The 27,670-nt window shown below is 36.6% G+C and overlaps 1 protein-coding gene across 1 annotated transcript in view; it reads right to left on the bottom strand.

Moving 5' to 3' along the window:
• Window positions 1-13,470: 13,470 nt before the first annotated feature.
• ASCC3 (activating signal cointegrator 1 complex subunit 3) overlaps window positions 13,471-27,670 on the bottom strand; it is a 215,357-nt gene continuing 201,157 nt past the window's right edge. Inside the window, exons 31-35 of the mRNA XM_026089597.1 lie at window positions 22,723-22,874; window positions 22,062-22,212; window positions 16,326-16,532; window positions 14,184-14,359; window positions 13,471-14,085 (exon numbers count right to left, since the gene is read on the bottom strand). Coding sequence (XP_025945382.1) covers window positions 13,938-14,085; window positions 14,184-14,359; window positions 16,326-16,532; window positions 22,062-22,212; window positions 22,723-22,874 — 834 coding nt within the window. The 3' untranslated portion in view covers window positions 13,471-13,937. The remainder of the gene's footprint in view (window positions 14,086-14,183; window positions 14,360-16,325; window positions 16,533-22,061; window positions 22,213-22,722; window positions 22,875-27,670) is intronic.

Below are 27,670 nucleotides of genomic sequence, written 5' to 3'. Positions count from 1 at the left end.
AGAGAAGAACAGCTGTGGTGGGTAATAACAGAAGCACGATTCAAAGGCCAGGCTGAGGAGAGGGTAAAGGCTTGGAGCTGTCTCTTAAATCCTGATTGCTTTACTCACTTTCTAGATGTAGTAACATAAGAGTAAAGCATGGGGATGTATAATGGGAAGATATGTGCATAGTGAAGAAATATATGAGGAGGGGCAGGTGTGTGGCAGAAGAAAGGAAACCATGGTGAAAAATGGAAAAAGACTGAAAAAAACCTACTGTAAGAAGAGTTATAATAGATCACATAACAAAGGTGGGGAAAAGGAAGGACGAGAGTGTAATTGGACTTTGGAACAGGATATGAAGATAAAGGAATAGAAAGGGAAAAGGCAATGGAAACAGTGGAAAATACAAAAAGACCAGAGAAAGCTCTGAGTAGCAGCAGTACTAAGAAAATAATTCTTTAACTTTTTTGTGTATATGTGTTTATTTTTATCTAAAAGAGAAAGAAGACATACCATAGAAAGAGAGAGGAGGSTATAAATAAAATGGAGGGAAGCAACACTAAACAGAATAGGAAACTGAAACGAAGATGARTTGAAGGCCGCAATGAAAGAGTAAATATAACTATGGGAAAGGAAAAAGAATTAGGAAAAATACAATCTTTAAGCAGAAAATTATTTGATTTTTCCTTATTCCAATATCTTATTACATTGTTTTTCCTAGCCTGTAGTTTTGTGGTTTGGAGAAGAGTAATGGCAGAGTAATGTTGCACAGATGATCTGATCTGGACAAGAATTCTTAAATAAAAAAGATAAGTGGCAGATAAATGACTCAAATAATGATTGTGGGCAAAGTATTTTTTTTTTTTAATTGCAATTAAAGAAAGGGACCTAAATGAAGAAATGGAGCAGTGGACATTAATTTTCAAGGAAATTGCCTTCTCCAGTCAAATGTAAACCTAATATGTATCCAGGGATCAGAATCAAAGCTGTAATCTCTTTGCTATTCTAAAAGAGCAAAGCAATGTTGTTCTTCTGAATGTTAGTTGTGGTGAGTTCTTGCCTTCCTTCGAATAGTAGTGGTAACAGCAGCCACTGGCCTAAATGGATTTTTATGTTAATAAGTAACAAGTTTATGTTACTATAAAATATATGTATGTATATTACTCTACCATAAACTTATTTATTCTTCCTTCCCTAAGAAATACTGACATTGCTGACTATATTGTAGTAATGTCACATGCTATGCTTGCAAATGTAGGGATAAGGAATTTTTTTTTAATGTGGATTACTTTTGCTCAACATCAACTTGACGTGATATAGTATGAGATCTACAAGCATAGGCAGATAAAATGTAAGAGGGACATGCATATTTTATAAAATGAAGAGTATACACTTATTTAGGGAGATAGCTATCCTAGACCCAATCAGAGTGGAATCCAGAGACAGGGAATTTCAGCACCTCACATYTGGTGAATATGGAAAGTTAGGCATCTCAAAATGAGACCTGTTAACTGCACATGAAAAGGGAAGCGTAGTAAAAAGAGGCAACACAGAAGGGTAGCTTACATTTGGCATCTTACTCAAGGCTACTGGAGAGGTGCTTGTCTGCTTAGGATYCATTGCTTGGAACCTTCCCCTGAAAAACGAGGGTCACTGTCTTTCAGAAAGAGATGCAGGACTTGCTCTTTTTCTTTCAAAAATTAGCAACAGTCCACTATTCCATCTGCTCCCATACAAAATTCCCTCCTTCAGTTCTTTCTTCCCTCTTCTAACTACATTTTTCCCTAATGTGCTCTAATCACCAGGTAAATGGTAGAGGCATGCTTCTGTTGAAGCTGTGCCATCATATAGAAATAATTTAGTGTAATGAAAGCAGATGAGACTGTTTAATAAAAACAAGCAGGACTGTTGCCTCACAGCAGCCATGTCTGCGTGTCTCAAGGCTCTTTCCCTCTTTGGAGAGAGGATTCTCACTCTGTTTTTCTCATTAGGGATATTTTTTCATCTAATTTCATCCAATTAGCAATTTTTCATGGTCCTGAGTTCTTAGTCTGTTTCTGTAAAGCCAATGGTTCCTAAGAATTAAATAACTTTAGGACATTACCTACCCATCCAATTCAAGAAAAAACAATTTATCCCTGAATTAGAAATGTTATAAAATCTGCAGCTGTTAATGTTTGAGTCCTAGGTCTGAGAGAAGGATTAGATGATACTAATACTATTGTCTATTCACCAAATCCTTTGAAAGTAATAGCAGAAACTAATTTTGATCTGCTAATACAATATGTTGGGAATGCATTTCATCCTCCAATCTCTGATGCAAAGGGTAATGTATCAAAAGAAAAGAAAYTTTAGATTATTTTTCAGTCAATGTCAGAATTTCTTTTGCAATTCTGTTCACAAATGTGTATTCCCTTAGCAGCACCCATATTCCCCAATAGAGCTTCATTGATTCAGTGAAATTAATGTGACTCTTCCCCAAGACTTTCATATAAAAGGGTGGGTACTACATGCTTTTAAAATGAAGAAAAAGAGTGTTTGGCATTCTTGTCAGGGTCCTTTTGGTGAGATTTTCCTTTCTTGTTCATTTGTATGTTTATAAAACAGCAGTCAATCTGGACCCTTTGTTTCTAACAGATTATTTCTTAAAGGTTTTGGTCCTTTAAAGTCAAGATTCCCCAAAGACTCTGGTCCTGAGAAAATTTTGGACAAGGCTCAGTCAAGTTATTGATGTGCCTCTAAGTTTGGAATGGAAATTTAGGGTCCTCTTCCCAAACCAATGCATCAGAGCATCTATCTGGGCACCCTCTGTAGCCAGTGCAGAAAGCTGAAGCATGACCTAGAAAGCCCACATACTCATCCTCTACTGAAGGATATGTAAGACAGAGGAGTAGATGTGAACTTTAACATCCTCTAGTGGAGTTTGGATGCCTCTGCCAACTTAGGAGTCTGAGCAAGCATCTGACTCGGCACCTCCTGCAGACTCAATCAGAAAAAGAACTAATTGTCTCATGTCAATCTTTCTCAAAGCCCTCCTAAAAGTTAGAGTCACAGTGATGGACACCTGGGTTCACTGCTTTAAAGGTGCAGTTTCAAACTCTACAGAGAACAGTGCCCTCACGCCACACTGTCCAAAAGGTGTGCAGGTGACATAGGCATCCAAATCCTGCCCCATCATGTTCTAGGTAACAGGAGCTGCTGGGACTTATTCACCCATTTACTAGAAAGCCAAGAATATTTCACTGGTTTCACTGGAACTTCTCAGAAAAGTAGGGTTAAGCATRTCCTTGGACACTTCTCAGATCAGGATCTTGAATCAGAAGGAGCCTTCTGTTTTTCTACAGTGAACTTCAACACACTGGCAGAAGACTGGTGTTAAGGCAGCATCCTATTATTGTATTTTTTTTTTTTTTCATGGCAACCAGTATTCTTCCTTTCCATACAAGAAAACTTTTGTTCTCTTAAAGAGTTGAAAGACCCACTTTGAGCAAAAACCATTGTGCCTTTCAAAGTGCCTTTCAAAGTGTCTGACAGCTTAGTCATGCTGAGTCCAAGTTAACAAGTATGTTGCCATTGTGGGCTGAAGATGTTGGTATCAGAAGGTCTGGGCCATGATGTTCTACAGAAAACTTTCAATATTTTGAGTTTAGAAATTAAAAAAAAATACTCTCTTGGGACAATTCTAGTAATTTTGGATTTTTCTTCTAACTTCCAAGTAATTATGGAACAAATACCCATTTAATGTGTAATGTTTATGTTTGCTTGAACAATTCAAATAAAATACTTAACTGGAGATATACATTTCAGTGACCTGAATTAAAGTCTGTTGAGTCAGCCTATCGGGCCTGAGCAGGACTTCCATGTACTCAGAGAATATGCCTGGTCTCAGAGCATAGAGTAACATCAATGCAAATATTTTGGTTTTGGCAACAAAAGGAAAAAGCTGTCATTGCACATTCTGTGACAGTTTTCCAGGGAGGTCCACATTGTATCTCTGTGCTAAGGATGCTTCACAAAGACCTGCTTTTCCATCCCCAAACAGATAAACAGCCAAAACAAAACAAAACCCCCCAAACCACCTACCACTTTCCACACATCAACAAACTAAAAATCATTATCTCCTGACTTTTATATTGCAACAGCATGCTTCTTTCAGATTGCATAACCCACATGTAATTTCTCCTACTCTTACATGCACCTAAGGGGTTTGAATGTTATTTTCTGTTTATTTGCTTTATGAATGGACATACTTAATTCCAACAGATTGGTAACATTTCTTGGCTCTGTGAGGCTGGATTAAGGGAATTCATTGATTTATTGTAACTCAATCCCCTTTTTCATTACAACTACTTTCGTTCATCACTTAGTTGTGTTTTTTTTTTTTTTTAATGATTTAGCATAGTGTCTTACCCAAATATCAGTTAAAACCCCCCCAACAAATTCATATATTCATTTAGAGCAACATGAGCTTAAAGCTTAGATTGATTAACTCTAGATATGTTTAAAACAGGTAAAATCAAAGAATTTTATCCAGGCATCTGGATGGTTTTACTCTGAGCTGCCTTCTCCCAAAGGATACACAATCCTTATCCTAAGCAAGTCTGTTTCAATTTAAACTCTTATTTCAGAGTGCAAGCCAGAGTATTTCTTTCTCACTTTTTCCAACTTTACCAGTTTCCCTCTCTCTGTTGGTAGCCATTGCACAATGGAACCCACTGGAAAATTGTGTTCTGGAAATTGGATGTCTAAGTCAAGTCTTCAGGGCTATTGTGATATTTCTTCTTTTCTTCTGCTTCCTGCTCAAAAAGTCAAAGTTTTGGGACCAGAGRAGTTCTTACAGAGTTCCCATAGGTCCTTGGCTTACTGGATGAGAATGCAGTMATCAGAAGATGAATGTAGCTGCAGAAGCCTGGAAAAACCCACGTGTTGAGCACGTTTGTTCCTGCTTTCTTGAATTCTTAAGTTCACAGCCAGAATAGTGATAAGCCTCAACAGGATTAAAAAACAACTGCAGCTTATTYGGTATGTCATGTGTTGTGAAGCTAAAACCTGAGGGTCCTCAGCAGTCTAAGGGCAACAGTCATCTACTATTCTAATCCAGACACAGGTAATTGGCATGGAGTTCAACAACAACAAAAAAAGTTTTATGAAAGATGTATTTGTAGCTGACCATGTCTGTGTATATTTTATCAACAGAAGGCAAAAGCTGTTAGTAAAAATTTCAGCAACTTCCAGCTGTGTTTCTTCAAAGTTACTGGGTAGCTCGCAGAATGACACTAACTCTAACTGGGTGAAAGCAGAGTCTTAATCTTTTCTGAAGGTGTTTTCAAATTTCTAAACCTTTTGCTAAGGAGCCTTTGTGAAGTTGAGGGAAATGTTTGCCTTCTGACACACATAAAGGATATGTGTGTAGATTATGGAGGAGCTATTCTGTTGAGAAGTGTAGCATGTATATTTTCCTAGTGTCTGCAAGGATGAGACTGAGAGATATTCAAAACCTGACTGGACATGGTCCTGAGCAACTTGCTCTACTTGACCTTTGAGCAGGGGGGTTGAACTAGGTGATCTCCAGAGATCCCCTCCGATCTTAACCATTCTATATCTTATCACAGAAAACTTAGTCCAAGTATAACATGAGAGACTGTGTCGGGGAGGGACACAGTAAAGCCTTGCAAAGAAACAGCAAGACCCAGTTACAGCATCTGCCTACAATAGGCTAAATGATGATTTTTGGCTTTGTTTGAGAACTGATGAAATCTTAGGACCTTTTTCCGCTGAGTTCACTAGGTTTGGATTAAGGCCTGAAAATATCTGTATGTGGCTCTTTCATTGCTAGGGAGAAAGGAGGAAAAGATTTAATTTATATCATGACTGAAGTGAAATTCAGGAGCTAGCAGGTACTGGACCAAGAGTAATAGGATCAAATTAAAACAATTTAGGTTGAGTATTTGGGTGGGGGGGAAAAACCTCAGACGAGTAAATTGTTAGATAATCATGTAGTCTCTTGGTTGAGAATTTAACTTCATTTTATGTTGTATTTTAAATAGGGCAAAATAGCAAAGAGCTTTAGGGTCAAATCCTGCTTTGGCATAGATGAATGAAAATGGCTTTTTATGTAGATGGTAGAATCCTCTTGGTGTTTTCCAACTCTTCCTTTAATCATTAAATTCATTTGAGAAAATAAAATAAGGCTTAATTACAAAATCTTCACAGTTTACAAGGATGACAGTTTATCAGAACCTGATACTACTGTGCTATTACAATGAGTAATTAGTCCCTAATAAGTTGGATTTGCTGTCAGATACATGGTGGAAACTCTCCATGCGTTATTGGCATCCAAAATAATTTTAACCTGTTACCTTGAAAGTGATACTTTCTTCTAGCTATGTAAGCTTTATCTTCTGACATTAGCACTATATTGCAGACACAGGTTATTTATGTTCTAATTTGCTTCTATGTGAAGAGTGCTATTTATCACAATTAATTAGAGATTTAGAGTGTAGTTAGAAAAAGATGGTATTCTTTTTTATATTTCTGGAGAATCCCTTTTCTAGTTTTCCTTGCAAGTACTTAATGGCATAGCCTTATATCTATTTGTAAAAATGTATCACATTATTGAGAGTGTGATTTTCAAAAATGCCTAATTCACCTTTGCAGTCCTTGCAAATCCTTAGTGGGAATCTTACTGGGAATGATAATGTTCAGTGTAGAATTACTTTCACTCTTTATTGCAGGTTTTCTAGCACATGAATAATACTTGCTAGCCAATGTAATTTACTTTCCTTTCTCCCATGTTCTCATATCTCTTTTCTATTCTAAAACCAAGATTAGCTTCCCCAACCCTCTCAATATTTTTCATGCAATCTCTGTTTCCCTCCTACCCATGTTGCCTTTGTCATTGTGTGATGGGATCTCACCCATTCTGCTGTGTAGAGATCTTCTGAAAGAAGAGATGCAAGCCTTATATTTTGATTGCACATTTTTATTCTGAGTCTTGATAGGGCAAGACTAGGCTGAAGAAAAAAAAAACAGTAGCGAAGACTAATGCATAGTCTTAGTGAAGATTTTACATTCTTTATTTCGAAGATAAATTTATAGTGAATTAATTAACATTATGTAGTTAGGTGGGTGGATGGGAAATCTTTATTCCTGAAATAAGTAAAATGTGATTAGACAGAGTAAGACTGTAGGAAAGGCTCATAGTTTTAAATTGGCAGAGCAGAGAAGATGATTGTGATTTTCCAGGAATAGAAATGCAGAAGAAAGGATTACTGACTTTGAGAGTGCTGGATCTGAATCACATTGATGCAGTATGGAGCTCATTAGGAGATTCGAGTACAAGATTCTTCTTGTAAACATATTTAATTGCAGCATGGTGTAATCACTGTGGAGAATCCTTTCTCTATAGAGCTTGTTTCTTCTCTCTAGATTGAATCCTCTMTACAAATTATTTACACAGAGATTTATTTAGTACAAACAGTACAATTTCTTTCCAGAGAAGTTCCTTTGATAAAGAAGTTCCCTTCATACACTTCATGCAAGTAGCTTAACCTCTCACTGTTGCCAGTATGTGACATTAATAACGAACTCAGTTTGTTCATTCCCAGCTTTTGCAAATCACTTCACAAAACTGTGAGTCAAAACTTCTGCTGATACAAATCTTGGCACAGCCTGCTGAAATGCAGTGTACTCTAAAACTACAAATCTCATTTAGCAAAATGTGTTTTAAAAAAGATAGGTAGGAATCAAACATTGATCATAGAATAGGCGGACTGTAAAAATTGAGGGGCCATTCTCAACAACAACCCTGCTCACCCTTTTGTAGCTTACATGTCTGTCTGGACATCCTATGACATCTAAGCCTTTTTCAGAAAATATTTCTTCTCATGAAACAAGAGAATTCTCCCTTCTCAGAAAATAGCTTGCATTGTACTCTGGAAAAGAGAATTTTGCCAAAACACTTATGGTACTTACAGTACAGACTTACAAAATTATGTGGGCTTGATTAGCTACCTAAGCTTGAGTATCCAGATATCACCCCACAATATCAGTACACCTGCATAGGTTTGGCAGAAGTGACACAGARCCCATGGAAGACTTGCTGTCTTTTGGAGTGGCAACTGGAATATCCCTGGTTATCTTAAATGCCATTAGACACTTACAGTTAAGCCAATGAATTGCTTACCTAGGTATACAGAAGTAGTAAGGGCTCAACTTGGTTACCTCAGTGTAAGTACCCAGTGCCAGCTGAGGTGCTGCAGGTTTTGAGGCATCCACAAGGGCTGACAGATATGACGGCGTCATGTTTCACATCTAGTAGCCCTCTGCAGATGGCTCATACTTTTCTGGAGCTGAATATAGAGGCCAACTAAGATATGGCATCTTAAACAGCACTAGTTATCTATGTCTAGGCAACTAAATCAAGCGCAAAGGCATGAGATTTAGCTGGAAAGAAGATACCTAAAATAAGTTGACTCCATGTGGGTATATATGTATTTACAGGCACATAAGGTATTTAAGCTCCTGCTATAACCAATACAGTTAATAGAGATGTGATAGAATCATCAGAGTTTGATGAGTGATTCAGCTCACTCTGAAGTAGATGATGATGGCTTGAACCAGTTAGCCAAACATAAGCATCTAGTGCCATTTAGGGTGCCCAAGATATCCTCCTTAGGCTAGTAGGGTGCGTCTCTATGTTAGCATTTTGGGACAGATGAAAAGCGTATTTCTGAGTTGAATCTCCTGATCAGCTCTGCTCCCAGTGCATTGGTGCGCATCAGAGCACATCAACAGGATTCCTTTCAGCTGCGATTAACCCAGAAGATGCAATCCAGGAATGTACCTGAAGTGCTCAGTAACTTGCAGGCATTCAGTGTACTGGATCACACTAGAGCTAGCCTAATGTTAAATCTGCATAGTAGGGACATTAGTACCAACTGTTTCTTTCTACAGATCTGCTCCTACTGGACTGTACTGCTTGCTAGTGTACACTTACTGTAGCTATTATATAGAATTTAAAGCAGATTGTGTCCTTTTGGAGCAGCAGCTGGAAGCCAGGTGGGATAGTCTAGTGATTTCAAATGGCTTTAGACAGTGCGGGCAGCTGAATCAATCCCATATCTCCTCTGACAAGAGCTTAGACACCTCAGGTACCTGTAGATATCTATATGAAGACACCATTTAATGTCTTTTTAGTTTAGGTGTCTTATTTGAGAAATAAACTCTACTGCCATTTTCTTTCTCTTTTTACAAATATTAAGAAGCAAGAACTTTTTAATACAGTAATCCTTTGCAACTTGTGGTTGTGATGAATATCTAGAATATCTGCATGTAGTTCCTTTGGATCCAGCCATCATCTCCAACTCCCACTTGCTCACCCATTCAGTCAGAATCAGAACCCAAAACTGGAATCAGCAAAGGTTGTTCTTTTATGGTGCAGACGGACATAGCCATACCTACACACATAGTGGATTTTCTACCTACCTGTTGCATAATCCTTTTGCAAAACAATTTCATATTTTAAGCTTTCATCAGCACAAAAATGCTAAAGGGAGATGCCTCCTCCAAAGTTGATTTTATCTAGTAGAGGAATGACAGTTCCATATAAATGGACCAATGTTTGTTTAAACTGAGTCTGTTGCTTTAGATAAGGCTTTTTATGTACTCCATCCTTTCAGTGAATTGCCCTCAAAATAGTAAAAATTAGATTGCCTTCTTCCCTCAGAGCATTAACATGGTAGTACTTCTAATATTTTCAGAATAATGAAACCTATGCTTAACAATGGGGGTGTGTGGTTCTTTTCCTCTTTACCTGTATGCAATTTGCCTTTTTGCCTGGATTTGGCAGTGTGTCAAACTTAAGAATATCTAATCTTACTTTATAAATACCATTCCTTGGTATGATTCGYATGTGCTTAAGTTTCTCATTTTCTATCCCAAGTCACTGGGGTTTAGAAAAATCCATTTGTACTGTATGGGTGCCTTTTTTCCCCCCTTTTTTAACATATGCACAATTATAATTGACACGGACATTCCTTTTGCGTCCATTGCCCTTTACCATCCATTTAACAGTAATAACCATCTGTTCTCCTAACCTGCAGAGCAAGAAGGCTGTTACTGCAGATCTTTAGGGGATTCTCATAGTTTCCCCTTCCCTTTCTTTATTTAAAGAAAGTTGCTATAAAGTAACTGTACACAACTTTACTATTTCATGTGAGTTGTAAAACATATCTGCATGGATGGGTGGGTTTTACACCTGGGGCCTGGCTTTCTGGTTACAGGATTATCACATGGAATTTTTTTCTCCTCTCAGCATCAGCTCAAACTTTTCTTCCGGATGTGGAAACAAATATAAGGTTAGATTGTATTAACCTGATGTTTTGTCCAGGATCAGTACTTATGACATAGGCTAGAACAGTGTCTACACCACATCATCGAGGGGTGAGATGATTAAAAAATTCGCTCTGGTATGAAATCTGCTGCCAACAGTATGGATGAATGTCTCTGAACAGGTGAGATTGTAGGGATTACAGGCAGCAGAAAATATTTGTGGAGGAGCTAAAGGGGAGTCTACCTGAAATGGAGGAGAGAAAGGGTGGAGATGAGAAAATGAATATTTAAGAATCTGCTGCAGTAAATAAGCCTCTTCAGAGAGAAATGTTACCTGTTGGGCCAGTTCACCAAACTGTCTCAAAAATATCACAGCTTCTCTTTTTTGAGCAAGGGAGGAGAATAGGAATTTGGATTCAGGATGTGATCTGCAGGAGGAGATGCACATGGGGGCTCTGTTTTTTTCCCTAAGAACCTTCCAGAACTAGAAAATTGGAATTATGAAAACTTACCTTTCTTTAAATGAAGCCTATTTAGTGAATGTTCAGGTCTTATACTAGATTCTGGAATGGAGCGTGATTACTAAGACTTCCTGAAGGGAAGAGATGGTCTAAAAGGAAACTATTTTAATAACAAGAAAGAGGAATTTTGAGTCAGCAGCATAAATATGTGAATTCATCTGGGTGAAAGCCTCAGAAAATTCAGTTTGTAACACAAGAGAAAGACTGGAGTAGTGAAGATGGCCTCAAAGATGCCACGTGATTCTTTCAGGACCTGGACTAGAACAGAAATCTGAAGTAAGGTTCTAAGTATCAGATTGCCTTGTAAAAAATACCTTAAGAAAAGATGGGGAAGGATGTACATATCCAAACTTCCTCTAGCTCCTGCTAAGTACTGCTGTGATGCCATTGTCAGAGTAGAACAGGGTAAGATGGGAAGGGAGGAGCTAAGCAGGCATACTTAAAGAGAAAATACACAAGAAGTGAGTGTGTTTTGTTGCGCTTTCCAGTTTTTGGAAGACGTATGATAACTCAGCAGACAGAGACTAACTGCAGCTGCTTCCAGAAGGAAAAAAAAACAAAACCACCCCCCAAAACCTGTGTGCAAACTGGAATGAGAAACGTAACCTTAAAACTCTCTGTATAGCCTGACAACTTGCTCATCTATCCATAAATCACAGAAGTATTGCTAAATTCTGTTTTTATTGTTCTGCATTTAATTTTCAGACTTTTGTAAGAGGCAGCTATTTTCACTTTCCTCCATTAGATATCATAGGATTGAACTTATTAATTATTCCTTCTAAGCAGCTGTTTTAAATGCATCAGAATTTCTTCTCAGATTTTTCAGATAAATGCTGATTCTAAACAATTTGCTTGAATCCATTCTAGATTGTTTCAGACTTTGTCTTCACAAGTCCAATACTTCTGCAATAAAATTGCAAATTTTTCAAATGTACTATTAAAAAATACTGAAGTATGTCTAAAAACAATTAACATAATACGAAAATAAATATATTTAAAAACAAAGTACAAATGGTACAAATGACACATTACAGAAACTCTTTAATCGATTAATACAGAATACTGAAGCTATTGTCTACTGCTCTGCCATTAGACAATCTTGTGATGTGCATTTACAAAGCATCAAGAGCTGAGATCATCATGTTGGTATGTTGTATGTCCATGGCATAACTCAATTTTCTAATTAATTAGAGTTGTTGAGGGACAATATAGTACTTCAATCCAAGAATTTTCCCAAAGAAAGGATTTAATTTCTGTGAAAACTTACTTAAAGATTAGAAAAAAAAAAATCCTCCTAAAAAATGGGTGCAGGACGAAAAGAAATGCTTGTATAACCAAACTTTGGACTAAATTTTTTTCACAAAACCCACTTGCTGGATGACACACCACCATAGCATATTGCATATAGTCTAACTAAATAGCGAAGAAGGCAGGAGTATCAGCTAGCAGGCTGATAATATAGTGACAACTTTTTCTATTAATATTATTGTCTCATTGTCTCATGCACTAAAGTCAACCTGTAATAATGAAGCATAATTTCGTTAATATTACCGGGTAATGTGAAGTTCTGGGAAGACATCCAGTTACTGAATGGGTTATTTTTAAAATTTTTCTCACAATTTAGAGTATGCCAGGTGGGTTTGCAATACATTATTTTTTAACTGTTGTACCCTGTGAAGTCAGCCAGCCTCCTCTCTGCTGCAGTGCAGGTGCAGCACCATTGGTGTCATTTTTTGGGAAAATTCCCAGCGACAGCTCTCTGCTATATTGGTTGATGTTGTGAAACACAGTGGAGAAGATGATAGCAGAATGATACCTCAGTGAGGTAATGCTTATTATTTAAATGCAAAGCTGAACAAGTTCAAATATTAATATTCAGTTTCAGATCTACTCTGTCTGAATGAAGCTGCACGATGATGTTTTGTAGCACTTGTTGTTTCCAAGTACTAGCTCAGCATCTTGAATCCCCTTAAGGCTGAGAAGAGGAGAGCCACCAGGATGTGTAGATCTAGGTAAGCAGTGTAATCATGTATTATGCAAAAGATAGATGCTGCTTCCTTCTCCCTTCAGATTCATGTCTTGCAGGTGGGAGTTTCTCTATGGTACTGACTTTATCACTAAGCAAGTTGGGCATCTCTTAGACACTGCATATCAGCTGGCAGAACTTCTCCTTGCTCATCTTGCTGGCAATTGTAAACCCCATTCTTTGGAGCCTAACTCTCCCTTATTTACAGAATTTAGTTAGAATTTAGTTCAGCAGTGAACCCTAGAACAGGCCACCCAATTTGATATGCCTCAGCAGCTGAGTAAGCCTTTATCCTTCAAAATTCAGGAAAATAATGTTGAAGGAATTATATACTAATATATAAAGAATAAGCTTTAATTATGATCTATATACATTGCATGGTTTCTTACCCTGGAAATATTTTTSACTATCTATCTGGCATATCTTTATAACCATATTTACTGCATATATAATTAATATAAATTTGCAAAAAAATTTTTTAGATTATCACCTTCAAAATGTAGTATGCTTAAGAAGAAAAATTTATTATTATTCATATCATATATTTTACACTGAAAAATCTAATGCAAACATTTGAATGGACATATTTTTATTAAACATGAAATAAAACACGTTCATCAATATTTTATTCAGTTCTTAGATCAAACTTTCCATTTTCCCTATAAATTAAAAAAGTTGACTATTTAAACTACATTGATACATAGGCTACAGAACAATTTTCAGAATGAAGACTATATAGCCCTAAATTTGCACAAGGTAAAGTATCCTTTAGTTTCTTATTTTGATTTGTCAAAATTCAATTATGGCAGCTATATTGGGAGTAAAACAGATCAATATGAATCCTGGAGATTTTACAAAGATGAAACAATAAAAGACAAAACTTTATAAAGGAATAAGGCCACTGTGGCTAACTCTGTGTTACCAGAGTCAATACAGTAGTCACTTTCAATTTCCTAGGTGTCTTGAGGTTAGAAGTTGGTTCCACTAAGGCAAACACTTTTTTTTTTTGGATGTCCAGAATGACCGACTATGCCAGCTGCAAGACCAGTTCTTTTAAATGGACTGTTCAGATCACCTCACTTCAGAGCCAGRTGACTCATTGTATCGGACACCTCTGCTGTGACTTGTGCTGAAGAACTAGCTGGTATAATATTCAAATAAATGTCATATTGTTGGTCCATGCCAAGGTAACTGTCACTCATGAGATACAATGTGTAGATATACCTAAAACACAAAAACCAGAATCATTAGTTTGGAAATTAAATCTTGGCTACTGGGAAAAGATAATCATTAAGATCACTTAATTTCTAAATTTGTCTTACTTTCCTGATGTTTCTGGAGTATAAAAAGCAACAGAGACAGTATTTCGAGTTCTGACATATCCAATTCTTTTCAGGGCAAAGAGTTCTTTTTTGTCAATTTCTCCCAATATCAGAAACCATCCTTCGTCTTTAACTTTGGGGAATCGAGGAGCCGCTGCTTTACTGTCTTGCTTTCCCTGTTAGGGAAAAGAAACAATTCAGTACAACTGGGAATCACTTTTCCACAATACCATTCTTCCTTGAATGAAGAAAGCCACAAAAAAGACATTGTCATGAATTTTTGCATAATACTAGAATTTAACCAAATCCAACCTAAAATATTTTGGTTATTTTTTTCCAGATAAAGACTTAAAAAAAAATAGGAGTCCACAGAAAAAAACAGAATATAAGATTCCACTTATTTTCTAAGCTAATAAAACTTGAATGGAAGTACTGTTCCCTTTTTGTAATTTCATCTGCTCTATTCCAAATGCTATTCTCTGCAGAAGGGTTAATTGTAAACCTTGTGTCTTTAAATGATACTAAAACAACATTGTCCAAGATTAACATAAAGACAAAAAGAGTACTCGAAGTCTTTATTTGAGGTTGATATACAGCAAAATGGAAGATTATTTCAGTGATTCTTTAAGATAATGACTTTATTGCTGAAAGCTGAAGATGTACTAATAATGATGCACACTCAGTCCGTATTCATTTTGTGGACTGTAGATGGAGAGGTTTTACTGAAGATTTATACAGAAGAAAAAGCACCTATGTAGCAATGAAGCTTCAGAAAGAGTTTGATTCAGCCTTTCATTAGAGAAGAGGGATCAAATTCCAGGAGAGGTTTATAAAACAGTGATCACTTCATAAAATGCTCCTGCTCCCTTCCTCTTTTCAGTGTCTTCTGGCTAGGAAAAATCTCTCAGTAACTGGCACAGCAAATATAACAACTTGTGGAGGAACGCCAACCCTTTTTCCTTCATATAAACAAAAGAGTCTCCCCTTGAGGCTATGATAAGCATGCTGTAATCAGGATAAGACACCTTTTGCAAAGGAATATTTTTCAGGTATAATTCTTTAACTAATATAAGTTAACTTCAAGTTTCAGGATATGCAACAGAATGTATGTGTCTCCATTATTCTTCTTATCTGAATGAAGAGTCATCTTAGAGTCTCAAAAGTAACACCTAAAACCTAGTTCTCTGCCTACATCTTGAAGTCTTCTTCATATCTTACAAAAATGCTGATAATTATCATTCTCAGTTGCATGATGTGTTAGAAATGTGTTCCCCTACGATGGTCCATAATGTCACTCATACTGTGCAAACGATGGAAAATAATGGATCTATAAATAAGTGGTGGCTACAGTGTCAGCAATGTCTGATTTGAATGTAGGAGGCATAGCCCTCTTTTAAGAGCTGTCAAACAGGTACAACTAGTTACTGCTGCTACAAGCAGAGCACTTTGAAACCTGCGCAGGTAGTGGCGTTTCTGGCTTGGAACATGAAGCATGGCTGAGGGCACGGTGAGCTAACCAGCCCAAGRAGAAGGAGGATATGCTTGAACCGGGCAAGGGTCTGGGACTGAAGTTCCGGGGTGTTGAAGTTGCCTGAAGAGCTGTTTGGAGAAGTTTTTGATATATAAAATACGGGAAGCATATGCTCAGTGAAGGCCTGAGGATCTGTTATGAGTAGAAACATGCCTGTAGGCACAGGACTGGTATGTAGTTTGGAGGTACATGGGAATATAATAGTGAAACCTATAAACTTATCTGGGGAAGCAGGATATGTAAAGAGTGTGAGTGGTCRGAGTCTGGGGCTGGGAAGTGCTTAAATACTGCCTATGAAGTTATCAATCACCTCTACTGTCACTGGTTATAGTACCCAAGCAAAAGAGTCTCTGCTCCATAAAAACAGTGAGAGATTTTTCATTGACTTGAACTGGTCTAGGATTTTACCTTCAGAATCTATTTGCTATACTGTTGTAACTTAGAAAAACATCTGCTCATTACTGACATAGAAAAGGCTTTGAGAGTGTTTGTAATTCACATAATTCTTAACAGGCCCATAAAAAGTGTTATGCCATGTAAAGCTTTATTGATAATGTAAATGGATTATTGGAATCTTGTGCACTTGGGAAGGAGATGATAAATACATCTACCTGATACCCCATCTGGGTTCTCTGCAGATTTATCTGGAGCACATACTCTTGATCAGCATATAATTTGATCCATTTTTTGTCATCTCGCATGTCTGTTGTCAAAGAAGGAACAGGCACTTCATTCTGTGGCTGGACTGGGTCATCCCAACAGCCTTTGATGCTCAAGCTAATGTTTAGAATTGGCAAACGGGACAAGAAATTCCAAGCCTGTAGAAAAAACAGACCACAGTGAATTACAAGACAGTCTATACAATTCAGACTATTGTCGTTATAATAAAAACAACTCAGTGTGCAGTCTACATATTTGTTATATACTAAGAATAYTTTATTATGTATTAAAATATAATATTTAATAGTTCAATGGTCAGAATCATAAGCATAAAATACTTTTCATTAACCTCTCCACTACTTTTTTCTGAGCAAGAAAACAAGTATGAAACTCCTCAAGGACATTATACATGCCCCACTAAGATTACAGATGTCTGAGCACAGGAAAAATTCCTTACTGCTTCCGATGAAAGTATTTTTTTTCCTATAAGCCACTTAAAAACTAGTATAATTAAGTTTTAAATTAAACTTCCTTAGCATAATCCATGAAGAACAAGTCACTGCAGTGCTAATTAGCAATGGGCAAACCTCAGAGAGTTCAGAGGATCAGTTCAGATAATTAACCAAAGTTCAAAAGCTTATCCAAAGTTATCCGTACTTTTTTAAGGTTTTCTTGCACTGATCTTCATGAAGCCTCCTTGTTGCAGTCCTGAGGCTTCCTAAGTCTCTGAGTTTTCTCACAAGCTGCATCAGTCCCTCAACTTTATTTCTCATCTTTCTAGAGCGAATGGTTGCTAGAGGCATGCAATTTGTTTAGCTGATCACGACACTCTCTTCAATCTTACATGTAGCTATTAATAAGGCATCCTAAAAATGCAGCTCTATCTATCTTTCAGTTTGGTCCCCATCAGACAAGGACAAGCAGTTCTGAGATGCTGTGACAAAAGTGGGGAGAGTAATATAGGCTTTCATTTAGTACAAAGAAAATGGGCTTATACCCTCACTGCAATTTGTTAGGAAGAAAAAAGAGAAACTTTTCTGTGGAATGGAGTGAGTGATTTGGGGCCCCATTATGAATGAAAAAGAAAGATGAAGCAGGCACTGGGAGAAAACAAATGAAAAAACAACAACCCTCTGCCTTTCCCTCCTTCCCCAAAACAATCAACATCTCCCATATTTTCAAACACCACTTACAAAAAGCTAGAGGGCAGGAAGGAGACCAAGGAAAGAAGAATATTGATCTTTCTTTGTAAAAAGCCAACAGATGTCAAAATGAGCACTTGTAGGAATGGAGAAGGTACGCATAGTCACATGGGCAATAGTGACATGGAATGGAAATGTTTTATCTGGAAAAAGGCTTATATCTATTTATTTTTCATGTATCAGTCTGACCATCTTGTGTTTTTAAATAATTTATTTTCATGTAGATTGTGCTTGATGCTACATTTTTGGAGACACCATTGCCATGATTCATACTGATAATAACAGGATCTGTTAATACCCTTGCTATTGCATCCCTAATTATGTAAGTAGACCTCAGATTGCACTGCCACAAGAATAAGCGGTGCCGTGCCTTTCTCCAACACCCTCCCTGCTGGCTAGCTGTTACCTGCCTCTGTTCCTGATCCCTTGCCACTACCGTACTGTCATTGCACAGCTAGATGGATCAGCTTGCTAGTCATTTTGGTGACAGGATGAACTCAGATCGGCTTAAAGCTGATTGATTGTGAAAAAATATTTGCTAATCTTGTGAGCCCTCTGAATAAGTATGAACCTTCAGTGCCACAGAAAGAAGTGGTCCTACCTCCTCCCCTGCTGGCACCAGTATTCATGTAGCCACGTGGTTACAGGCCACTTTACTTTGACTGTCAGTGAGAGGGTTGATACGATCCTTCCTCCCCTCATCCTCAGCTTCTTGCTTGTGCCATCCATAGCATTTGTGCAACTGTGCAGTGAGTTAGGTCAGGAAAAGTGAAAATGGCATGGGGGGGGCAGAATTGCCCATTTTGGGTGCAGTACAGACGTATGCTGGATTAAAATGGCTGTATTACTGTAGCCTGGCTGAACTAAATGAGAAAGCTGATTTAGGTTAAAACTAATCTCTCTCCCTCTCCACTTTGGTATGGTGCCTGAACAGCTGTGCCAGTTCAATGGAGAAGGTGAGCAGGGCCAGCTGTGAGTGCTCATGGAATTAGAGTGTAAAACAGGAGACACTGATGAATTGCACTAATGTACTTAATAAAGCTTTAGCTAAGAAAGGACAAGAAAAATATGAATAGGAAATAAACAGCTAGAACACCAAGGGAAAAAATATCCCCCTTTCTGTCCCAACTCTGAAAGAAAAAAGAGAAAAAAAGGCAGCACCTTGAAGAAGGAGAAAAAGCACCAGACATCCTTAACTCAAGAGTTGTTGCCAGGATTTCACAACATTTAACACACAACACAATACAAAAATTACCTCCAGCAGATCATACTGGATGAGACAACTTAAGTATCTACACCTTAACTGACAAATGATTTTTTGTTTAGTGGAAAGATTTCTAAGATAAACCCTATTGTAGGACCTTTACAGACATACAGTGAGATTCTCATTGCACTAAAGCAGTACAACTCCACTGTCCTCAGTATAACCATCCAGACATATACAAACCTAGTGATCACCCCCTGTTTGGTCCTGTTTATATCATACAATTCCAACATATTTTATCTGTCASAGGCTCTCAGGTTTTCATGTAGCTTTTACAGTGTTAACAAACCAAAGTAACTCTGGATAACTTTCTAATCAGATAAGAAGGTAGTTGGAATACTGTCAATTCACCAGGCCTTATGTTTTTGACAATTACAGATTAAGTTAATACTGCTTGATCATTGATAAAGCATTGACATTAGGCTGCCTTCTCATCATTCATGGAATGTGGAGAAAATAAAGTCATGTTTTTCTTACTGAGGAAAAATGTCAAGTAGTAGTAGCTAAAATGAAAAAGAAGAATAAAACATAGATACTTCCAGAGTTAAGGCAGCTAATACTAGAGCAGATAAGACATTCTTTCAATCTTCTGGTTTTTTTTTCTCTCTCAATAGTATAAATATCAGCTTAGTACTTTAAAAGGTACCTAAGTAACTTAGACACTGAAAAAGATTAAAAAAAAAAATAGACTCAGAATTAATCACTGACATAAAAACGAAGCTGGAGCCAAAGACCTGAGATAGAATCTAAGTAATTTTTGAATTTATGCTGTCAGCATTTAAAGCCCATTGACTTTCAGTAAGGTCTAGGATTGTAACTAACTTTTGGAAAATTAAAGCCAGGCTCCCAAGTCACTTTGGTATTTTTTGACAATTTTACTGTTTTTTGCTGTATAGAATTACATATGCACATATTCTCCCCTTCTGAACACATAAACACACCCACATGTGCATGCACATATATACAATATAGATATTTACCCACAAAACCCAAAGATTCAAATCAATCACATGAGAAATTCTTCACGAACCTCTGAAAACATCATTAGCATTTTTGCCAATAATCTCTCTCCCCAGGACTTAGCCTAATATTCCAAATCCATGAGCAGCTTCAAGAGCTGCTATTTAAAAATTAATTACCAGTCTGCTTAAAAGATATTTTCTTCTTTCTAAATGTGAAATTTCTTTCCTTTTCCTGTCCCTCTCCAAATATATTTAAAGCTCAAGCTTTACCAGTTTCATGATAGGAACAGCTTTAAGACATAGGTAAAATATACTGCTAGTTAGAAGTAAAAGTTTTATACCATTAGGAAAAGAATGTTCTAGGCATTTTGCTGACATACTTATCACTTTATTTTGACTCTGTCCTGGTCTGGTTCCAGGATACCAGGCTTAAAGACTGTAATCTTAGTATAAGCTTTAGTTATAGACGATATGTCATAAAGATAAATTTTTATTGAAAATTTTTTCTCATGGTTGGCCTCCCCGTCCAGTGAGTTGTACATTGAAAGCTTTGCACGTGAAAGCATTCAACAGGCAGTCTCAATATAATTTTTAACTCTGTGCAAGATATTACAAAATTTTTTTGCAAAAAAATGCTGTAAAGAATTTAAAATGTTGGTAATAAAGGTTTCACATTTGCAGTGACGTGCATAATGAAGTCATGGCTTTGCTATACACAAGTAATAAGGCCATTCTGAACTCATGGAAATGAAACTTTCTCCTTATATGATGCTAAGGAATTATGTTTTTCCCTCCTATATGCATCTGTATTTACAAACATAGATATATAGAGGCACACAGTCATTTGCAGGGTGTACATACACACCACATACACACAAACTATTTTTGAAGAAACTGCTAAGACATTTCAATACCAGCCAAACATATTTATCTGAGGATTAATCTTCATCTATTGAATCAGACGAGAACACTGCTATGCATACAATTATTTAATTAGCTGCCAAATCCTCTGCCAGTCAGCAGCCGTTCCAGGCATACTGATGGGGCAGTAGATGCAAATCGCACAGTAGTACTGCTTTTTCTCATTACTACTGCAATTAGCACTTAAATTGATGCTTTAAACATACTAATTTCTGGAATAATTCAGGATTTGTATGTTACCTGGGATCGCCTCACTGCAGAGACGACACCAGATTGCTACGCAAATTGAAGCACTTTTGAGCCAAATAACCATCATCATATCAGACAGAGCCAATTTGCATTTGCTTTTAAAGATAACAGAATGGTAATTTATGCAAATAAATTAAGTAAGTTTACTTCTGAGTTCTCCCTGAACTAATTATAACAATGTTCTAATTTTTTATCACATCTAAAAGCTGGACTGAAATCAATGTGTATTATGTTAGAAATCTGTTCTTAAAGGAAGCCTTGTTTTGATGTCAATACATTTTCTTAATTCAAAAATTTGATGGTAATTTAGTAACAAATGCAGGTGTCTGTCATAGACATTTAAGTACTTTTCTTTTTGTTTGCATACCAGTAAAAGGTTTAACTGAAGCTGAGCAGTCAAATACAGGACATATTACTGTCCTTTCAAATATTCAAATAAAAATATCTGAGGTATAGGTTGTGAAGTTTTCTTCTTTCATACATTTATTTTAAATCAATAGTCTTATGGTATAATGAATACTATGGGATAGAGCTATCCTTTGAAGGAAACTGCTGGAAACTGAAAATAAGACTCTAGTGGCCTCAAAATTTTGAAGTATTTTTTTCTTCCCCCTGTAAGTGTGAAAATTTCATCTGCATTTTTCTGTTTCAAACATAAAATGAGTGCTGAATCTTTTACCAAGGGTGTTCTCTGAAAATACGGTGTCTGAAAGACCACTTCAGAAACCAGCTACAATGGCATTTGCAATGCATGTATTCCTGCTGCATAGCTGACTATGAAAAGGTGGATAACTGTCAGCAGATTGAATGACTGAGACAAGCATCTTAAAGCAAAGAGATGTGGTAATATCAGCTATGAACCAGACTCTGCTACTGTTTAACAGAGAATAAGAGAAAATAATGTTTAGAAAACAGGTGGGGAAGAACCTCTGTAAAGCTAGTTGTACCTTGAAATTAGAGCAATGAATGTATCACATTTTATACAGAATATCACGTGATATTTGCTGGGGAAGTGAATAGAGTATTTCTTTTCCCAACTACTCTTCCTTTCCAATCATACTCCTAATGAACACTGATAGAAAGTATTACCTGTGAAATGTGTGCCGCTTGCAATTCACTGTCCACAATGGAAGCAAAAACATTCTCTTTTCCTTCACAGGCAGTCATTAGTTCAGGAAGACACTCAATAGGTCCCTGGTAACCTCCAGGCGTGCTCTTCCTTTTTCCTTGGCTCCACTTCCTGATACAGACAGCAAGACATATGCCCAGTGAGAGAAAGCAAACATTTGTTTTCAGTTGTTTTGGTGGTAAAACTTGATACTGGCTTCTGTTATTAAATGCCTGTCATTTCTTTTTGGGTAGTGTTAATTATCGCATCATCTAGGCACTCACAGAGCCTGACATTATCTATGATATTACCATGGGTACCAGTGTATTTTTAGTGTGAATTAAAATAAAGATGTAATTAATATACAGAGTTACATTTGTTAGAATTTGGAACCCTTCCAGTCATCTCTTGTTCCATTGTCTGGAATCATGGTTCTCAAAATACTCTGTGGGGTTAAGTAATCAATGAAAATTGAAAACAGAAACAAGACCTCCATTTGGGAAAGAATTGCTGTGAAAGAATGAATTTTGCTTCTGTTACATTAATGAACATTCTTGGGCACAACAGTGACATTCAATCAGTATCAGCAATCAGAGGTGTAATGAAATTGCAAACCTGCAAATGCTTACAAGAGTTACATACCTRAAAAGATAAAGGTGGTGTACTTCTATATAGGGCAAAGTAAGCAGGGAGGAATCATGTATCCATCTACCCTGAACCACCATCTGTATCAGACTGGTGATATTCAGAGCAGTCACCAGCCATCCATGGTGTGCTGCAACATCCAGCATTGCCTAATCAAAGAAGACATATATATATACATATATATATATATATGAAAGAGCAAATGCAAGCATAATTGTATACCAGGTTCATACAGGTAAGTACATTTATTTCATGTTTAACATAAAAATTTCTAGGCATACAACATCAGAGTTTCCTTCAACTCCTACTGATGTCAGGAGGCACCTTTTCATTTAATCTTGGAAAAAGAGGCATTAAAACCTTCATCATCACCCACTCTTACCCTTGAAAGGGTGAGTAATTTACACCATGTTTTTTTGGGTTGGGAGCATAAGGTGGGATCTTGCCCTAAAAATAACCTCTCTTTTACAGAATCCAACTCAGAATGAAAGGAGTAAATCTCAAAGTTTACTGTAAAGGAAGAAATTACAGTTAATTGCCGTGTTTATGTTTTGAAAGGAGAGCTTTGCCAGAATTGCAAAATTATTCCCCAAATCCTTGGTCTATTTAAGACGACCAATGTATTTATGTGTGTTCTAAAATGAACATTGATGTCACTTACTGGTAGCAGTTATTATTATTATTCCGGTTTTAATCTAAGCTCTTAAAGCTCAAAAAATCTCTTGAGTGTGACTAGATAGAAAACTAAAATTTAGTTTAATGAGCATTTTTGAGGTTTTGTTCAACATTGATACCTAATTGAAAATCTTGAAGAGAGACCAGAAAATAACCAATAATCAAAGATCAGGAAATTCACCTAGGGTGAGTCAGATCAGTCAGAAATAACTTGGATTTCACTCTTTGCATTGTCTTCCCAAAGAAGATACCCCCCCCCCAAACTTCCCAACACCCTKTTCAGCTACATGCCCCACTTTAAAGTGTCAGTGGTCATCCTGCCTTTCGTTCCTTGAGTCTGAGTTCCATTTCGAATTCTATTTAGTATGTTTTATATAGACAATACATGTAAAATGTATACCATAAGTATCACTAGCATAAAGAGGGCCTAATCTGCAAAAATTATAGTTTGTGCATTGTGAGTGTCCCGTTGACATGAAAAATTTGTTAAGCCTGTGTCCAGACTTTTTTAAGACTGGTCTTAAATTCTATTTGGTTAGTCTGAAAGAGAATTTTAAGAATTTTCCAAAGGAGAAAGAATCAAACATGAGCCTTTGTTTCAACATAATATTTTTATAGTGAATATAGTTATTTGACTATGCAGTATATTTTTCACCCTGTCTACATTATGTTAAAACAATTATTATGATTTATGGGAGCATTTCAGCTGGTGAAGAAAATTATGTTATGTTAATTCTCTTGCTAATTTTCTTGTTTAACACTATTACAATCACACTAAAGTATGGGTCTTCACATTAGAGCATTCTAATCCAGTAGAAAGTCACATATTTAAAAGTGGTTTACAAGGAGGAAATTTGGGGTTTGATTAAAATATTTGAAAATGTTTTTTAAGATAGCAAGAAGATAGTCTGGTATATTGTGAAGCTTCCACACTTCTTTAAATATCATTTTTCCTTCTTGATACTGGGAGACCTGTAGTTTAAGATTTTTCTATGGTTTTTTTTTTTCCCCCCAAGACAAATTATATTGTTTGACACTTCCTTTGATAGCATATACCTGCAATAATTTTAACTTATTTTCCAGCCACTAGTGTAATGATGAGAAACTGTCTATATAAGTCTTTACATTTAATCAAATGTTTTACAGACAAACAAAAGGCAGCATTTACTTAAGGCAAACTAAACAGTGAAATCTTCTTTAAACAAAGGAGTTGTTTACACACGCAGAGCTATTTCAATTAAATTATACTGATTCTGGAGAAATGCTGAGTTTAAAGACACAACTTAGTTTCAGTCATGGTCAGTCACGCAATTTATTTTAGTAGTTTACAATGCAATTTCAACAGGTTTTATTCCTGATCAGGGTGATAAGATTGGTGACACTTGGAAAAGTATTTAAAATGTTACCCTGAATAACACAAATGTTTTCTCATTTCTCATGAAATGTGAATAAAGTGCCTTTCAACTAATAAAGTTCTAGATTTAACATTTAATTCTGCTATTTTGGAGGAATAATCCTAACACCCTTAAACACTCTAAGAACATCTCTAGTTACCCTAGAAAAAGTACATCACAGCACAACATTAATAGTTTTGTTTTTACAGGTACGATTATTTTTACCCAATAGAAAATAAAATTATGTTAGAAATCACATTTGAAAGGAGCAAGCTATAGATTCATGTGTTGGTTCACATGATTTTTAGTCAGAAAAAGGAGAAATTGTTCTCAGCATTTATCACAGTGAAGTCTGTCTCTTATACTTACAGGGTGAGTCATTCTTTTCCCAAATTTTATACGATATGGAAGTTTATACATATGATACAATCAGTATCTGTCTGAGCATGTTGCTCAGACAGTATGTACCTCTCTTCTGCTCTCCACTGTTTGATTTTTATTCTTTCCTTTCTGCTATTCTGACATAGCCTGAAACATGATTTTCCTCAATCATGAAACTGTCGTAGCTAATATATACTAATAACAATGGGTGCACAGTAATCTCATCTCTTCCATGAACAGGAAGAATGTCATAAGTAAGTCATACGTTTCTAGTAAGCATAAGTGGTGGTATTTTCATAACCTACCTCTGAGGATATGTGTGCGTGTGTGTGTGTGTATGTGTATGTATTTTTTTTAAATCTATTCCCCCCCCTTTAAACACCAGGTTGGAAAAGGGGAAAAGGAAGAGAGAAGACGTAAGAGAAAGATAAATCTAATATAAGYCATACACTGAAATTAACTGGAGGATCCTTTCACACAGAAAATCTCAAAGAAATTGATAGAGGCCTAAAGACAGACATCCCGTAGGGAGTACGGAAAGCCTGTGTGTGTGAGACTCTGTGTTCCACATTGTTATAATGAATCCACATGGCAAATCCTCTTTTCCTCCTTGTTTTCTGCTTCTTCACCCATAGAATTTATTCACAGCATCTCTATCTGGATGTGAAATCCAAGACAGTGACACTGTGAAGAAGTCAGAACAATGGTAAAGTTGGCTTGTTTCATCYGCTGCCGTGGAAACCTACACACTTTCCATTTTCAGCTCAGTGTAAAACACACAGATGCTTGATACTCAGATGGGTATTGAAATTTCTCTGAATACTTGGGGTAACAAATCTGGTCATTCCAGTCTCTCCAAATTAGCTACATAAAATGTAGCAACAAAATAAAATAAATATAAAAGAGAAAATAATTATTATTTTATATTTATGTTATCTGATGAATAATGTTTATCCTCTCCAGTCTCATGGCACTTTCCACTATGGTTCAACAACGATTCTAATTTCTTTTTTTCTTTTTTTTAATAARGTTGCTGTTTCTGTTTGGTTTGTTGTTTTTAACCACAAACCAGTTTTATAGATATTTTATAGATATTTGTTGTTTCATAACTAACTCTTTTTTGGCAAACCAGTAATCTCTAAATATCCTGTAGCTGATAAAATTGGAACAAGCAGCTGGCTATAAACTATAGCAGGACTAAGGGGAAAGTGCTGATGACACTCAGTAAGTGGTTCTGTGCAATGATGTAGGGGTACTTATCAGGTATGGGCATATTTTAACGATGATCAGAATTGAATGTCAAAACATTTGGATCAAAATCTCTCTCTTGCTATTTCTTTTGACATCCCAGGATTTCATTTGTACAAAACTCTCAGCACCTATTACCAAGTCTTCATCAACATATTTTCAAGAGCAGTGGGTAGCTATTGATAAGTATAAAAMTCTTTAAACTTATCAGATAGTACCTTTCTGGTCTAACACAAACCTGGAACTTTCCACCAGTCTGTCTCTGCTAAAAAGACTGGCATTTGAATGATGCTATATAATTCCCTATCTTGAGGGAAAGTGAAGATGGATGCAGGATGTGGGAAAGGTGAGTGTGGGGCATGGAAGAAAAGTGATAGCAAAACATTGCTTGTCTCTGCTGCTTTTAATCACTCTGAATATGTCTCCAAAATAACACATACTGAATTGTTATATAATAATCCCCCCCACCCCCCCACCCCCATTTAGGGGATTTATCCAGCAACAGAAATGTCTTGATTGCAAAATCTTTCAATTTAGAAATGTTTTGGAGAGCTTTAACACTGTTTTTGGTATTACTTTCACATTCTTCACTTGAAAGCCAGATATTCTGGATCACTCATGTATGAGTGGGTAGGCTGCAGAGGAACTGAAACTGTACAATTAGTAGAATTTCTGATCTGCTCAAATGACTTAAATAGCCTTTTCCTTTAAGATAGGGTATCAAAATGCTAAAATGAAACAGCTTGCATTTTATGAACAGAGACTGCATCCTGCTCAGAGGAATTTCTTATTCTGTCTGAAGTTACCTTATAATGCAATTCTGAATACACTAAGCATGCTACTTAGTAAGGGTCAATGTAAATATTGTGTCTAAGCTATATTTAAGGAAAATGATTGGCAATGAGGCTAAATTAACAATGGTAACTTCTCTGGATACAGGGGCTAGCTAAGGAGACTAAGGTAACATAAGAAGCACCATTGTGGCTGAGAATTAGATCTGTCATTACTCAGCTAAAAGTAAACTGCCTACAGTGATGCCATTGGTGGTAATTACTTGGTGGGTGGGGGCTGAAACTTCAGAAGCACTCAGGGTGGGTTGCATGGCTCAAGTTTCTTTGCTCTGTAAAGGTTCATTTCAGTATCAGTGCTTGACGGACTGTGGCACTTTGCTGAGCTCCTTTGTACAGGAAATTGAAGGTTTGTACACTAATGTGCACGGCCCTCTATGTCGCACCAGTTGCAGCTTA

Source organism: Apteryx rowi, unplaced genomic scaffold (genome assembly GCF_003343035.1).
Source record: "Apteryx rowi isolate R43461 unplaced genomic scaffold, aptRow1 scaffold_822, whole genome shotgun sequence".
NCBI lineage: Eukaryota > Metazoa > Chordata > Aves > Apterygiformes > Apterygidae > Apteryx > Apteryx rowi.
This window is presented reverse-complemented; position numbering and strand designations above follow the sequence as displayed.